At 38.1% G+C, this 17,782-nt stretch overlaps 1 protein-coding gene across 1 annotated transcript; it reads left to right on the top strand.

Annotated features, from left to right (window-relative positions):
- The first annotated feature begins 11,987 nt into the window (after positions 1–11,987).
- On the top strand, positions 11,988–17,756 carry LOC128357393 (transmembrane protein 198-like). The gene is made up of 5 exons (XM_053317735.1): positions 11,988–12,307; positions 13,296–13,595; positions 15,288–15,863; positions 16,009–16,136; positions 16,277–17,756. The coding sequence occupies exons 2-5, from the start codon at positions 13,442–13,444 to the stop codon at positions 16,424–16,426; spliced, it is 1,008 nt and encodes a 335-aa protein (XP_053173710.1). The 5' UTR covers positions 11,988–12,307; positions 13,296–13,441; the 3' UTR covers positions 16,427–17,756.
- Positions 17,757–17,782: the final 26 nt, after the last annotated feature.

The following is a 17,782-nucleotide window of genomic DNA, read 5'->3' as shown; positions in this document are numbered from 1 at the left end:
GTAGGAGATAGGTAAAGTTTTGTCCTGGCATCGCTGTAAGGTTGCCAGGCAACCAGTAACGACTCCAGGAAGTCACTGCATCCAGGATCTGGCACGTAACTCTCCATAAGACAACATTGGTTTTACATATGTTGGCTGATGGATTTTGTTTCCTTTAGACAGAGCCAGGCTAGCTGTTTCCCCCTGTTTCCAGTCTTTGTGCTAAGCTAAGTTAGCTAGCTGCTTTATACTCACTTTACATTGCAGTGGTATCAATCTTCTCATCTAACTATCATCAGGAAAGTGAATCGCTGTATTCACCAAACTGTCAAACTCTTCCTTTAAAACTTCTTCGTTTCAAAAAGTTTCAAAGTTTCAAGATCACACTCAAAGTTGATGATGTGTTCACCATGACATTTCAATGTGAGTAAGTTAATAAAGAAAAATACTTATTTGTAATCTTCTTTATTACTAATGGAGTTCTTTCTTTAGGTCCCAGTATTATGTGTGACAGAGCATGCCAGTATGTTCATGCAAATTTCTCTTTCTTCTCCACCAAATTATCAGCTCTTGCAATATCTACTAACTACTGCAATATCAGACTTTATATGATTATATTAAAGCACTGCCAGCACCTGTTTAAATACAAAGAAAAAGTACATCATTCATCATTCATGTTAATTATCATTTAAGTAAACATTTCACCCATTCTAACCTAAACAGTTATGAAAACATACGTGGGACTCGAGATGCCAAAACTTACAATTTGGTAGTATATGAATTTCCAGGAGCAGCTTTTAAGCTCACTCCTGGTGCAGAGCGAACGTACACCAGTCATTCACAACTTTGAGCCGGGACATCACCACTGGGCAAATTCAAGGTGTTAATGATCTAACAGTGCAGCTGCTGCCCAGATGTTGATGATGACAGTTGAGGCAGAAAATGCACAGAACATGCAGGGTCATTCACAGAAGAGCACTTTATTTTCAAGCTTCCTTTCAGACAAAGACTTTTTAAACACAAAATACTGCAAAGTTGAAATTGTCACAGCACAGGAAGTTGTTTAGTTGTTTGTTGTTGTCTCAGGGATTACAGAATCATTAAAGAATCATTAATCCTTGAAAGGTTTTAACATGTGTATCCTTGTATCATTAAGAGATAAATGTTCATCAGCTTTTTCATGTGGTGATATTTATGTTAATTTTCATCTCTGGAGATGTCTTCTATCTTCATTAAAGAGCATAAGATCATTTAGATGTCTTTATCTGAGAAATTAACTCAATGCTGCTGAACATACATTATCACAGATGAATCTCCAAAAGCCACTAAACTACACTGAGTTTTATTTAAAGGACATGAATAAACCATAAGATGACTAACAGCTGGTATGATAGGTACTAATATTAATCCCTTTTGATAATGGAGAACGAGATGAGCCATTCTTGTTCTGTGAGAGTGAATAATTCATCCTCTGCATCTGTCAAAAGCTCTTGTCTTCTTAGTATCAACTGAATTGATCAAAGGGGAGCCGCAGTGTTTCGTGTTGTTTCAGGGAACCCATTACACTGCCCCGAGGAGACACTTTATTATTTCTTGTCCATTAATCCCCCTGAGTTTGAATGAATTTGTCTGTAGAGGCTCCTTCATTGCAACTAACATGTAATTCAGACTTTGTTATGGCATAAAGCAGAGAGGCAGGAGATGGGTTTTAGCATGTATAATACTGTGTTGTAGCACTCTCAAAGGAAAAGTATATAAAAGAAGGTGTTTATCTGTTTCTTATTCATGAGAGTAATTAAACATAATATCTGTTTTGACTGAATATTGCTTTAAAAGTGTAAAATGTTTGAATTAACCTGAACCCACACAATTTTTTTTTTTTTGGGGGGAAAAAAAGGAATTTTTGCCTGATAAGTACTTTAAGAGACTCAGTCAGTGAACATACGAATAAAGAGTTTAGATGTGAAACATAATCCCCACATAAGCAGATATAAATACATTTGAGGTGTTAAGCAATATTTGTCAACACGTCAAACTTCATTATATCTGACATATTTTCTATTATAACAACCGTGTTTCATTCATTATATGTTTATATACCAGCCTCCATTTATGTCTGCTCACAGGAGAAGTTACATTAATAAACACTTATATTAACAACTACAACCAAAAACTAAATCATAATGTACTGCTTATAAATGCTAAACAAGGGGAATGAACAAAATAAAAACTATTATTTTATTTGACAATTTAAATTTTTTTAGTCCCAAAAAAAAAAAAGTGGTTTAAATGTAAGTATTGCTTAAAATACTTTAGTATCATACAATTGTTACTTACTCAAGTTCAAGTTATTTTAGTATCACACGGCTGAGTTGGAGGAATTAACACATCTGTAACAAAACATGACAAACGCACCACTGCAAACATAAAGGAGGTGGGATAAATTAAAGGTGCAGGTCTGAATGTTTGACCCCCACAATTGGGGGATCCAGTGGCTCTGTTATACTGTGGGGGGCATTTTGCTGGCATCGTTCGGATCCTTTATCCTACAATGAAACTTTTCTATCCTGATGGAAGTGTTTTCTTCCAGGATGACAATGCCAACGTCCAAAGGGCATGAGGGGTCGCCGAATGTGTTGATGAGTATGAGGCCTTCACAGTCACCAGATATCAACCCGACTGAACACATATAGGAGATTTTGGACTGATGTGTTAGACAGCACTCTCCACCACCATCATCAATACACCAAATGAAGGAATATATTTTGGAAGAATGGTGTTCATCTCTCTAGTAGAGATCAGAGACTGAAGAATCAATGCTAAGGTGCTAAGGTGCATTGAAGCTGTTCAAACTTTTGTATATTATACAGCTTTGGAGAAGAAGCTCAGGTTAAGGCGTTATAGTCATCTGCCTTTGAGGGGAGGTGCGGAAACAGATGGTGAGAGGGTAATTCCTGATCTTAATAACTATATGGTACATTGTGTGCATATGGAATCTAGTATGGGGAGTTTACAACCTATGTTCTTTGATGCCCTGGTGATAATGTGATAATTCTCTCCATTTGCTTTATTGTGTGCTTAGACGTGTTTCTGTACCAGACATTAATCAATAGTGAAAGGATGATCTGGATATCTTTATAAAACTGGACCTTTACTGCTTTTTGAGATGTCTCAGGAAGTAGAGGAAAGAAGTAGAGAAACATGATGTAGTTAGTTTGTTGTAATTGGGTGATTTTATTTATTGTTTTGCTCTGAAGTTGATGATCATTTCAAAGGCTTATTTTTTCTTTTATTCAGGACTTGGTCATTTTCCCTGCACCAGTTGACTGACTTCTCTACCTCCAGTCTGTAGGTGTCCTCGTTGTCTTTAGAGATCAATGTGTGTCTGTGTATTTAAGAATGATTTAAATCAAACCTCATCAGTTGTAATGTAAATGATATATGCAGTATAATCTATATAATCTAGTATATATCTATAAACTATATTGTATATTTTCTGACCTCACAAAATCACCTTTATTTTTCAACTTTTTTCTAATTAGAATAGAATAAAACTGAGAGTAAAAAAATTACAGCATGGTGCAAGATATCAATTAATAGTCTCACATTTAATTTATGAAAAAGCAGAGGCGAACAGGAAAGCAAGTAATTTCACATCTTAATTTTTAAATAAAACCAACTAAGAAGGAAAAATCGCACTTTGGTTGAACCGACCATTTGCAACCTCTGATGAGGGATCGCAAGGCAAAGCTGTATAAAACAGTATAAATCAATCAAATAAACTTATGAAATGTTCTGCTATTCACCATGTATACTATATACCATCACCATTCATTAAATGTTTATATATTAGTTATGTTTGAAGCTTTCTCAGCTTTTTTGCAGCCATTAATAGCGCCACCATTTTTCTTGCAAATTGAATTTTTGGGCAATACTATCCATCTCCACTTCACTCACTTTAATATGCATTTCCAGAAGGCTTTGTTTTTTGTCATTTGTATGAACACACTGCATACTAAATGAATTGAGGCACGACTTCAGTCTCCATGTGAGTTTATTCATCAGCAAATGTTAGAATAGCAAATCCTCCATTTATTACTGTGAATTTATTGATGGTAAGCATCATAAAACCCACAATCTGCTGTTTTTATGTCTTATGAGCTAATACTCAAATCCTAAAGGAGTTTCCTCATTTCATTACCATGACAGTTATACCGTATGAACATATACACTAAGTCATATTGCATTTGAATTTCCTGATGTATTGAGTTTTCTGAACCTCTCACATCATTTAGACTCAGGGGCTTATTAGCATCAGACACCTCATTCAGTGTTGAGGTTAAGGAGAGGTTGCTATGAGACGACATGAGCTTTTATCCTATGATGTAGATTAAAGTGATAGTGGATAAGACATTTACGGCTGCGTATTTGTGTGTGTGTGTGTGTGTGTGTGTGTGCATGTTTACATGAGATGAATGAGTCATTGTATGTGTGTGTGTTTGTGCAAACCTCTTGTATGTATTTCATCCCTGTGTTACCTCGCCCACCAGTCCTCGAGGGCATCTGAGACACACACAGTAAACATGTCTGTGCTCTTGAATGTGGAAACATTCTATACCATATTGCCAAGAGTATTGGCTCACCTGCCTTAACTCACATATGAACTTAAGTGACATCCCATTCTTAATCCATAGGGTTTAATATGACATCGGCCCACCCTTTGCAGTTAGCTTCAACTCTTCTGGGAAGGCTTTCCACAAGGTTTAGGGGTGTGTTTATGGGAATTTTTGACCATTCTTCCTGAAGCGCATTTGTGAGGTCACACACTGATGTTACACGAGAAGGCCTGGCTCTCAGTCTCCGCTCTAATTCATCCCAAAGGTGATCTATCGGGTTGAGGTCAGGACTCTGTGCAGGCCAGTCAAGTTCATCCACACCAAACTCTCTCATCCATGTCTTTATGGACATTGCTTTGTTGGAACAGGAAGGGGCCATCCCCAAACTGTTCCCACAAAGTTGGGAGCATGGAATTGTCCAAAAATTTCAGGACTGGACTTGTTGCACAGGTGGCATCCTATCACAGTACCTGAGCTCCAGAGAGCGACCCATTGTTTGGGAAATGGACTTATTACAGAGAAAGTGGATGTTCTGTACACAGACTGTAAGTTTTAAATCTCCTTTGTGTTGGAAACAGTGGACATTTTGTAATTTTTAAACGCATCAAAACAAATCAATAAGCAACAGTTGTGGCCTTTTTTAATAGGCAAAGGTGTCACTACACAATGATACAATAAAAGTATCATAAAACAACAAGCAAAAGATTCATGTTGAGCCAAATGTGTGAACGAATACTTCAGTAGATATTTACAGTCACAGCAAACATTTTGAGATTGATCGGCCGTTATCTCAGCGAACTTTGAACTTCTCTGAGGCCTCGTTGAGTGTTTGGTTTTCAGCCAGTGTTGTATAAAGTCTGTTATGTCACATTTACAGTGCTGTATAAAAACCAAACTGTGTGAGTTATTAATACACCAGTATGAGAACTGCTGATTAAAACGTGACAGTCAGTCAAATGTTTCCACTATTCTGTCTAATTGCAGATATTTGAATAATGTATTTTCCTGCTGATTAGGCGCCCTTCGCTTAATCATATCTACAAGCAATATATCAATCATCTTAGTAACAGTGACCATACATACATCCTGTGTGTTAAGTAAAGCCTGACCATCATATTAAGTCTGCAGAAGAAAATCAGTATATTCAATAGTGTCAACCCTTAAGTGTTATGTTTAAAAGGTGTAATATTTGCTAGGATCATCAATTTAACATTTATATAGTATCTTGTATTTTAAGCAAACATGACATTGAAAGTAATAATGATCAAGTTTATTTGTATGGTACTTATGTAAAAATCACACATATACATAGTTATACACAAATGCTAAAAGTAACCACACAACATTTAGCATTTGCATTTGAAAACAACATATGACTGGCTGAAATTATGTTCTATAGTTTAGTCACATCTGAAACTTTTGAGTGATACATTTAAATCAACCAACTTCTTAAAATGAATTCTCTTTGACCACAGCCATTAAAAAACCCCACAGAGTCAATATAACCTCCATCTAATGGGTCTTCAAACCACTCAGGTGAAAAACACATTTTATTTACAGAGGTGAATTGGTCAGTCATGATCAATACTTCCTGCTCTGCAATCAAAGGTGTCATAAAGAATCGTACACAGAGAGGTCTCATGAATCGATTGGCCGCATGTTTTCATATTTCAGGGAGCAGCAGGGCTATCAACAGTGTGAGTGCATATTTTATTTGTCCCCGGAGGAGAGGGTTTAGGAGAGGGTCCAACCCCTGAGAGGTTTTTATTCTTTGATTTCTGAAAGTAAAGAAATAAATGGTGCATTTCCACTATACAGTTCTAGCACTACTCAGCTCGGTACGGTTCCAGGAACGACCTTTTCCATTACAAAAATGTACCTACTCAACGTGGGCTCCGCGAAACTGCCGTGACTTCATTTTATACACGACCCAAACACATAAGCAATGGAGGACATGGAGGCAGTGGTGTACATGCTGCTGTATGTGGCTTTCTGTCACACACAAAGCAAGAACATTGAGCCGTATGACTGTAACGATGTTGCCGGTATGATTCTTGTGTGGGACGGCTCATGACTCTTCCAGTGAAGACTCTTTGATCAATCAGTGGCCGGCAGTCTGTTGACGTCACATTTTAGTATCAGCTCGGCTCGCTTGGAACCTCGGCAGAGCAGGTCCTAAAAAAGTAGCAGGTACCAGGTACTATCCCTAGTGTAAACGCAAAAAAAAACAAGCCGAGTCGAGTAGTGCTAGAACTGTATAGTGGAAAAGCGCCAATAGATATTATAATTAAATACTATATACCTGACAACAAGGGTAGAAATCTCTCTTTTGCCCACAAGAGAAAGAACTTTGTCAATAATCCGCTTTAAAGGACCAGAGTGTAGGATTTAGTGGCATCTAGTTATGAGATTGCAGATTACAACTTCGTTAATACTCCTCCCTCTCCTTCCTTCCCTTCTTCCAAGCTTCTAAGAGCCAGTGTTTGGTTTGTCCGTTCTGGGCTGCTGTAGAAACATGGCAATGCAACATGGCGGGCTCTATAGAAGAGGACCCAGTCTCTCTGTAGATTTAAAAGTCTCAGTCTAAGATAACAAAAATACAGTTCTTATTATCAATGGATTATACACTAATGAAAACACATTTATGAGAATTATAGTCCAGTTGTGCCAATATTCCTGCCAACTGATCCACCTACATTTTGCACACTGGTCCTTTAAGAAATGTGACACAGCTTAATTCAAACTTTAGGCACGTAAGAGAAACAACATATGAAAATAAATATCGCTCCACTAATTGAAAATAATTAGTCTTGTGATGTGCAAACAAGATCTACAGCCATGCAAAATCATTCTACAAACAAGCTAGATAAAAAACCAAAAACCTTTCATCACTGTTCAATTTTACAAAAATTTGGACTTCTAAGCTGGGACAACCTTATCCGTTCCAAGAATTGTTGTTTGATGTACAAATTCGTCTTCGTCTGGCCCCCCTCCACTCTGCAGCCTAGTCTGTTTCCGATCAACTGAAACTAATATCACTAGAGGGGCAGTTAGAGGAGATTGTGAAATTCCTTACAAAAAAAGGAATTGGGGAGTGTGAGGAGCTGGGGAGGGGTCGGGGGGAGTGCTGGTCACTGGCGGGGTCTCGTGTGTGAATTGGGGAGGATGGGGTGGGTATATATTATGCTTACATGTGTAGCTTGATGATGAAATATTTTTATGTGATTATCAGGACATTGTATATTGTATTGATGATGAATTATTTGATGTTATTAATAGGGTGATGATACATTTGATTATGTGCATGGCCTTGCTCCTTCTGGCTGGGGGACTGCATTTACTTTTTTTTTTTTTTTAAATATAAATGTTCATTAATGTACACTTTCCCTCTTGAACAAATAAAAGCAACAAAACAAAAGAAACAAACTGCTAGCTGCTCTGTGAGACTATAATTACAGCAGACACAGCTGCTTTGTACTAAATGTAAACATGCTCACAATGACAATGCTAACATGTTGTAGTTAAAAGGTGTTTGCTATGCTCACCATCTTAGTTTAGGGTGTTAGCAGACATAGCAACAATTGGCTAATTAGTACTAAACAAAACTTTTAACCTTTCAAAACTTACTGTACTGTATTCCTTGCGTATTTAAATTCTAAAACCAAAAACTCAACATATCTTGTAATTTATGGTAAAAACTTTAGTCAAGTGTTATGAACACAAGACCTGAACACAACATTCCCGCTTGTTCAAAGTGGGAATGTTGCACTGTTACTCGCCTTTGCTCTTGGAGAACCGTCATGCAAACAGAGATTCACCACTGTCATAACGGTGGGTCTTCTTTACAGCAATTTTGTGGGAACTCTGTATAAAAGTGTTGTAAGTCTGCAGCTACTCTGTGATGCCTGTTCATATCCCGTCAGAGTTCCCATAATAGTTTCTGACTTGCAAATAGCATTCACTAAACCCTCCAAGTGAGAGCAACTGGGATTTTTCTAAAAGCTCCAATATGTCTGACTACAGAAGTACAGAAAACCTGAAAACCAAGCAAGCTCATATCAGCTAAAGTCCATTATTCAATATAATTAAACCTAAATTTAATGTATGTAATGTAATTTTGTCCATGCACAGTACAACCAACTCAGTTATCATACTACCTTCTTGAGTTGTGAGATGATGGGAACACACCAGAATCTGTCCACCTGACATAGTATGAACATGGCATGATGCTGTATTCAGACACAGCTGGGCTTTGACCCTTTGCTAACATTTGGTAAATACTAGCTGACTAAACACAAAGTACAGGTGAGGTTAATATTCTGAACTGGTGATGGTGCATAATGAAAAATCAGTAGATCACCTAAATTCTTAAAATTCATCCAAATTTGATGACGATCCATTTTAGAGGTTGTTGAGACATTTCACCAAAAAACATCAACGTCACAAATGTCAACCTCATGGTGACATCAGAGGGAAAGTCAGGGGATCACAAAAGTCAGCAGGATTCATCCTCTGGAGGCCATAAATGTCTCAACAAAATGTCATCGCCACTGACAGATCGACATCACCATCCCTGGAGCTACATACGTGGCTAAAAATAAATTAGCCTTCCACTATATTTCACAAAGCACTTTTGTTAGTATTTACCTTGTCATTTCTTTTTTTTTGATCGACAGACAATGGAGAGATCACTGATGAAAGGACGTTAGCTCATGCTGTCTTTATTGCACCTCTCTCAAGAGGAACTTAATTCTGCCAGACAGCTCCATTTCACTGGCTATGTCAACCTTATTGCAGCTCAGTGTCCCTGCAGTTATGACGATCCGCTGCTGTCATTATTAATCTGCTCCTTCCCCCCTGACATTTGCTGTTGTGTTTGTGCCATAATTCAGCTGATGACGGGATCTGAGGTCTGTCATGCCCTGCTGAAAATACATGTTGGTGAGGTGTTACTCTCATAATTGAAGGAGACACACAGTTTATATCAGTTCAGTTTCTCTATAGGAGTAAAAGTTTTGCTTTACTGCCTAAAATATTAATATAATGTAAACTGCCCAAAGCATCTCACTGTCAAATGAAAGTTTGAATGAGCTTTTGAAAACAAAATGACACAGAAAAGGTAAGTTAAATTCATTGTAAATTAAAATGCTCTAGTCAATATACTCAGGTGTTTAAGCTACAGCCTTATTTTGGTTGATGTGAAGAGCTCATGATAGCTAATGTTAGTAAACTGTTCCTAAGCTAGATGTTGGCTTCTTGACTTAATGATACATTTCTACCACTTGTGCTTCTTACAGATATATCAATGTGCTTTATCCTGCTATTACAGCTTGTGGCCACAGGGTGGGTGCTGTTCTGCGAAACTTACATATGGTGTTTTCCCTTTACTGGGACTCAACTACCCGTAACCTGGAAAACATGCACCCTGCAAGTCAAAAGCCAGGTCTTCAGTCTGCTTGAACACTTTGTTTGCAAATGTCACCTCTACTTCCTGTTTGTGATGACGCCAGATTGTTTGTGCATGGCCGTAGAATTTGTTGCTAAGGTTGTACTACTGTATGGGTTTTTGCATATTTCGGATCATATTGCAACCCAAACATGTACAGATATATTTGAGAAGTAAACAATGACAAAAATATGTGACATTCTCCCACTGCTGTTTTGTTACCTAAGCTCTATAACAGCGTGGGCTCAATGAGCGGGGGGCCTTAAATAGGAAGGCATTGTCAAGCCCCAAGGAAGAGCACTGATTTGACATAGTGGCCAAACTGTGTAACTACAGCATCACGAGAAGCTACTGGGCCCAAAAAGACTTTCTCTCCGTAAATCAGCAGATACATTTTTCTGAACAACACATACTAAGCTATACGGAAGAAGAAGAACATTTTTTTGGCTTCATGTACCACTGAGCAGCTTTCATAGGAATTAACGGAGCCCTGCCTTCTCTTAATACATCCATTTCAGGGGCTGAACCTAGAGGCTGCATGAAGGTCCAATATAAGATAGACTGTAAACTGTAAATCATGCAAAGATATTCCAGTACAGCCCCAAAATATGTATGTGCATGATATATGCTCTTTAAAAGTCCTCACCAATATACACAGTCGTTGCTATATTGTGTTTGTTGTGGTTGACATGTGATAACAGTCAGTGAGTACCTTGAGTCCTTTTAATTCTTATTGTTAAATGTTTGTTTTTATGTAAAGCACATTGAGTTGCCCATGGGTATGCCTTGCCTTACCTTAGGTGGATTTAGTACCACCTCCTGAAGGATGCTAAGTGGGCAGAGGACAGTGGAAACGAAAGCAGAACTTGGAACAACGATTTCAAGTTCAGTCAGAGGTCGGTAAGTCCCAGTAATGGAAAAACACCAATAGCCTCCCCCTAACTCCCATCGTTATCTTATTTTAAGTATGTGTGATCATAGGAACAACAAAACATAACATGGCTGAAAGCAGACTTCCATCTTTAGCTAAAACACACAAGGCAAGGTTGTCATGGAGACGAATTATCATATTTAATCAACAAGTGGGACTGCAGTAAACACCAAATGTGGCACACCAGCTAACTGAAATCCCATGGATTCACTTTGTTTACACAAATAAAACTGGTGTGACGCTTTACTCATTGGATATGATTAAATTAAAATCTTAACTATCTGCTCCCTTTCATACAGCCTGTCAACTGTAACGGGCCACACAGGTTGGTTACCATGACAACCCTACCTGTTACATAGTTTATGGATAATGAACTTTTTGTTTTTTTATTAGCTGTGCATGGCTGTATGCTTTGCCAGCTAACGTTGAATAAACAAGGAATTCCTAAAACAAAGGGCGAGCAATGACTTCACCTTTCACTGACATCACTTTATACAGAAAGTTTTATTACAGTCTGCAAAGTTTTAGTGTTTTGATGTTACATTACAGCCTCATAATAATGACGTTTTGTGAGATTTTGATTGAAAAATTGTAATTGTGCTTCACGGACTGTTAACATAACATTATTCCTTGTAAAGCCTGTCCAATAACAAAGGGATTAAATGAGATTCGTTAGGAAAGTCCCCGCAGTTAAGATATTTTAAGGGTCAAAACAGGGTCCAAAGCAATATCCCTTTACCTCAAGCCAACTTTAACTTTAATGAAAAGTGCCACTGAATGAAATAAAACTCAGAAGTGGGCTCCAGACAAAAACAGCAATGACAAATTAAATAATAATTTAAAATGAATGAAACAATCCAAATATAAAGATCAGGAAATAAGTGAAATAACTAAAAAAAAAACCTGTCAACAAATAGAAAAAGTATAGAAACTTTTTATTTTAGTGACTTTTTTTTCTACTTGTAATGTGATTTATATTTGTGGGGAGTCTATGTGGAGATGTAGTCAAAGCTCCAGTAGGATTAGGGGTAGTGAGAGCTGAACTCTCAGCTGGCTCGGCCTTGGACTTGGCAGCAGCCTCGTACTGTCGCTGGGGGCAGATGGTCTCCCTCTCAGAGTCAGGCGTCAGCTGCTCACATGTGCGCAGATGAGGGACTTATTGCGTCGGACGGTGAGTCTCCACCACAGCTCGCAGAGAGGGAACCTCACAGTGACAGACTCCTGATAAACTCCTGACAGCCTGCTACCTGTTGGCTTTACTGAAATTTGAAAGAACTTTTTTCTGTTTCTCTGATAAAGCTCACATTTCATCTGTGAGGATATGATTCATTCAAGGTAGGAAATCATTACTTTTCTCATTTGTTAGAGCTTGTTTGTTATATTGTTTTTTGTTGCTGATGTTACACATTTTGTTAATAAGTGATTGTATTCTTGTTATGATACTGTTACTCATTACAGAAAGACATGACTGAAACATGTGAATTATTTTAGTGGCCTTTTATCCTTCAACAAGCATTTATTTCTATTTTATGTGTTAAGTGTTTTTGTGGTTTGATTTTATTATTATAGAAAGTGTAAGTGTTCCTTTGTTTTTACTTTTACACTAACCTTTACAAAAGGACAGGGAATTGACCTAAACAGAAAGGAGGATCACTCACCTGCTAAAGCTCCTGTAATCCATTTGCTGACCGTGGGATCTGCCCGTACAGCTTATAAGATCTGTAAACTAGTGCACACGGCAGCTACACAGTTGTACTATGAGAGCAGTGTGTAAACATGATCTGTATCCTTATATAGCTGACAAAATATGAATTTATAGTGATTTATTTCAGTTCACAAGTGATGGTTGAGGCTGTTACTTTCTTCATTGGGCATTTGAATATCCTGTATTATTGTTTAGGTGCTTGTTTTTTATGACATTGTTCAGTAAACAGAACACCTAACCACATGCCCAGAACAATAAGTCAATATGACGGTGGCACCGAGCCACCAGGTCATTTCCTTCATCTGTATCCTGCTCTTAAACAAAAGAACAAGGAGAGAGAGACGTTAAACTCAGGGGCAATTCATAGTTTCCTCTTCTGGTTCCTGAACAGGGAATTACAAAGTGGAAAGAGCCATATCCTCTCATATATTCACCTAAATAACAAGTTGCGTGTCACTTGAATGCATAATAATGTTTCAAAATTGGTGAAAAAAAGTAATATTCTGGCAGGTTTATTTCCCAGGATAGTCTTCCCAGGCTAGCGTGGAAAAGGTAGATTTATGTTTCTCGTGAATTTATGTTTGTCATGGAGCTCACGGCACTTTCCTCTTTTTGCAGGTGCACAACAGGAAACGTGTTTGGTTCAGGAGCTTCCTCTTTCCCTGGACACCCCATACAGGATGTTCCAGTCTTCCCCTTTCAATGAACAAAGCGGATTCGCGTCCAAACTAACCACACAGCAATAGAAGTAATAATCCTCCAAGATGGCAGTCACTTCTCTCTATGTTACAGAGGAGCCAGGAGTCGGTTTAGCTGAAGTGGACATATGTACACTTGAGATTAATATCAAGTATGAAGTCATCCCATCTATCGTCTGCTCTGTTTGCTTCTTATTCGGCATCATCTACAGCTTTTTTGGTATGTATACATGACACCAGAAATCGTACATGGTACTTAAAATGTAAATGTAACTAAGGCTAATTAAATTGGGGTATCATACTCTAAATGTTTCATTAGTTCACCTGATAGCTTAAACCCACAATGGCAGGTGTCTGGAAGCTGCCAGGGGTTTAGGGTGGATAAGCCCAAAGCTGGAGGAGGCAGATGGGCAGCCCTGTCTCTGATGCAAGCATCGGAAGTATCTATGAAGTGCCACCTGTTGCATTGTCTGACACCTCATTGGATTTTTAGTGCTAAACCTTATTTGGAGAGTGCTTCTTCATTTCATGTCAACAACTTATTGGTTCCAGGAAACTGTGGATTACATAATGGCTGAAGTGACTGAAAAACATTACCCCCCCCCCCGCCTCCCCCCCTCACAAAAAAAAAAGTAATCTAAAGCAAAAGAGTTCATGATTATGATTATTGCTGTCTCTGTTTTCATTGGGAAAATATGCAAAGTCAAATCCAATAATCACAATCTGCCGGTGTCACTAGGAGCTGTGTGAACTTATGGACTCGCTCCTTAAAACATGTGACATTATGCAAACACACATGTTGCCAAACACTGTGTTCCCAGTAACTCTCACAGAACAAATGAAGGGTTTGGTTGCCTGCGAGGAATTTTATAAATGTAAATAACTAATAACTTGAAGGATAACAGAAGTTTCATGAGTGCAAACAGGCGATGGGAATATTCTCTGAGTTATGTTTCATGATCTAATTTGATATTCTGGCCAAAAAGATGACAAAGAGAACGAGCTCTGAGTGGTGATATCACTCACATCCAAAATATAAATCACAGATAGCAGACTCCCCAGTTGGAGCTGGACACGAATACTGGAAAACAAATTCACTTATAAAATGTATTTCAGTAAAGTGTGACGCATCAACATGAGTAGCACCATCCAAACAAGCTCTCAGTAGATTTCAGTTTAAGACTCAAGTTAAGAAACCAGTTAGTACTGTAGCAGAGGTATCAAACTGTGCCTCAATTTGTCACAGTCAGGATCCACATGTTGAAAGTTTTAAGCAAATCCATGATTCAATCCAAAAAAATAGACTACTTTTTTTCCTTTTCTTCTATCACCAGGGAGCCATGTTGGTCAGTTTAGTGCACTGCTTCCAAACTGAAATACGTCACCAATTATCAGATGGATTGCTATTTTGTACAGATATTCATGAAACCCAAAGGATGAAGCCTTTATTTACTTTATTGATCACCTGACTTTTCATCAAGCCCCACCAGCAGTGGGTAAAAAAATGAAATATCTCAACATCTACTTGATGGATTAGCACAGTGGTTTTGCATAGACCTTCAGAGTTTACCCCCCGAAAAAATATCTTAATGACTTTGGTGAAAATTATAATTTGTAATTTATCTAATATTGATTAATGACATTTCCATCGGCCTCAGTTGGACTTTGTGTTTAGTGCTAGATAGCAAATGCTAACCAGCCAAACTGAGATGGTGTAATGTGAGCACTGTCAAAGTGAGCATGTTGCTGATGTTAGCATTCAGCTTAAAATATGGCTGAAGACTCTTTTTGTTGCCCCATTTGATTAAGCATAATTGTAATAAGTTGTAATTTTGCATTTGAGACAACACATTTAAGATAAAAGTATGCATTATCTGCCATAAATTAATCCTTGTTTTATTTTATTTTTCAGGATACCGCTGCTTCAAGATGGTCATGTTCTTCTCCGGCTTCATGTTTGGAGCAGCAGCCGTCATCCTGTTGTACCACAAGGAGCCAGTCCTGGAAGTCCAGCTGGGGACAGAAACCAAAGCAGGGATCGGCCTAGGCGTGGGTGTACTCTGCGGGTTGATGACCATGCTGGTGTCCACTATGGGACTCATCGTCAGCGGAGTACAGCTGGGGGGTCTGCTCTCTCTCCCCATCCTGGTGGTCATCGGACAGTTTCACACCCTTACTCCAGTGTGGGTGCCTTTCAGTGTCGTGCTGTCCGCCAGCATCGTCACTGCTATCTTCACACTTCAGTGGCAGAAACTGTTCACCATCATCTACACCTCTGTGTTTGGAGCGATCGTCGTGATGCTGTGTGTGGATTACCTGGTGGCGACGTTCACACTGCCAGATCAGGTGTATGATATTCTTAGTCAAGTTACCCCACGTCCACTCTGCTGGTTTAACTGGGCAATCACTGGGATCTGTCCAGTTTTGAGTTTGATAGGTGTGTTGGTGCAATGGAAGTTTACTGGCAAAGGAGTATCTCACACAGAAGGTAAATACAATCTATACTATACAGGCGCAGGCTGTTTTCGTGTTAAATTATGGCCTACTGAGCTTAAAACCTCCTTCTATAGTGTTGATTACTCATCATTTCCCTCATTTTTCTCCCCCTCCTTGTCCCTTTGGATGCTCCACAGCTACACAAAAAAAGCAGAAGAAAATCACCAGGAACCACACATACAGACAGTCAAGGAGAGGACCTCAATCACACCGCCGGCGCAGACCTCCACCCTTGAAACGCTACGCTGGGGACGTTTTGGCACCGGTCAGCTTCTTCAAGCTTTTGTATTTCCTAGCTCTGACAATAAATGTTTTCAATTTCCTCTGATTCCAGGAAAATATATAAACTTACAGTAGATTGTCAAAGCAAAAAAACAATGTGTCTTTCTTCTGCTTGCCTTTCAGAGTTATCTCCAAAGCCTTCAGGAGCACCGGATGGGAACAGGCTCCTCCATCAGCAGCGTCAGCACTATCACACATACTCTAATTGACTTTGACTTTGAGACGGGCTCCATGGTGCCGCTGACTACTGCCTCTCCGATCTTTGAGGTCTAAAGGAATACAGCATCGAATGTACCTGCAGACTGCAACATATCTGAGGAGTCCTTTACCTTACACCTACAAACATTTCAACATTTCTTTGATCTGAAACAATTCAACCATTTTGATGAGCGGCTTCGTCAGATAATCATCAACATGCACACAGGGACTCTTGGTGTTCATGCTCTGAATGATGGCGATAAGACAACATAACACAACATGCACGGCAGAGACTTTGTGTTTCATGGTTATGCTGTTTTCTTTCACACAATGTCAACACTAAACCAAACTTTTTATTCTCCTAATCCTGTAACACCCTCTTGGAAACACAGGCCTGAGATATGTCAAGCTGGATTAGTGAACTTTGGAACAACTGTGAAGTTATAAACAATAAATTCATATCAGAATAATATGCAGTATTCTGAAGAAATAGATATGCAGTATTCTGAGGAATAAACCACTGATTTGACTGTAAAAGGACTGTGCTGTTTGGGGGTAGCATTATTATTCCTATATTCATTTCCATTAAAGGTACAACATTCATTAAGATTTATAAATATTGAGATTATAAGTGCACCCCCAAGTGAACAAATTATGAGCAAACATTACAAGATTTTTTATGATTATGTAGATTATTTTGTATTTTATTTATCTGACGTGAATGATTTAAGGGATGATCAATATTTTGACTGAAATGCACATTTCTTTTCTCAAATATCCATATTTACTACACACACATACACATTTATTTCTGTATTTCATTTAAGAAACTGATGATGATTTAAGCAGTTTTTGCTTTTTAAGGTTTTTCTTTTTTTCTCAAACTAGTAACAGAAATATCAGATTATAAGTAAACATGCACGTTCTGCATGAAAGATTATCAATTTCACATTTAGTAAGATTACTTTAGCGAAATACCTTTTAGACATTACTCAGAAATGTTCAGAAGTAATCATGATATTCAAAAATGTTTTTTTTTATTGACTGATAACATAACATATTGATAACAGCTGCAGAGTTGCTTTTGTTGGCCTGAAAGTTGTCAAATTTACCAAAAATGCACAGATAAGACAAGTTTTTATGTAAACTTATATGTGTGTATTAAATGTTATTATCTCAGGAATGTAATATGCCTTAAAATCAACACAGTTTGATTTGTTCTATTAAATATAGTTTTTAAATAATTGTCCCATTGCCATAAAAAAGAAACATCACATCATTCAAATATTAATTCTGTTGCTGTTTTCATGCAGATTTTTGTACAAAGAGAATAATAATGATCTGGTATGTGAATGTTTTCTAATCATTTGTCAGGATCCCAATAAAAAAGCATCTGTCACTGTTACTATACTCGATCATTGTGCAACATAA

Source organism: Scomber japonicus, chromosome 4 (genome assembly GCF_027409825.1).
Source record: "Scomber japonicus isolate fScoJap1 chromosome 4, fScoJap1.pri, whole genome shotgun sequence".
Classification (NCBI taxonomy): Eukaryota; Metazoa; Chordata; class Actinopteri; order Scombriformes; family Scombridae; genus Scomber; species Scomber japonicus.
The sequence above is the reverse complement of the archived record's forward strand: the minus strand, read 5'-3'. Positions and strand labels throughout refer to the sequence as shown.

Excerpts from the sequence above, each read along its gene's own strand:
- LOC128357393 (XM_053317735.1), top strand. The coding sequence starts at position 13,442 with ATGGCAGTCACTTCTCTCTATGTTACAGAGGAGCCAGGAGTCGGTTTA. Across the intron at positions 15,864-16,008 it reads AGGAGTATCTCACACAGAAG|CTACACAAAAAAAGCAGAAG; the intron begins GTAAATACAATC and ends GATGCTCCACAG. Across the intron at positions 16,137-16,276 it reads CTGGGGACGTTTTGGCACCG|AGTTATCTCCAAAGCCTTCA; the intron begins GTCAGCTTCTTC and ends CTTGCCTTTCAG.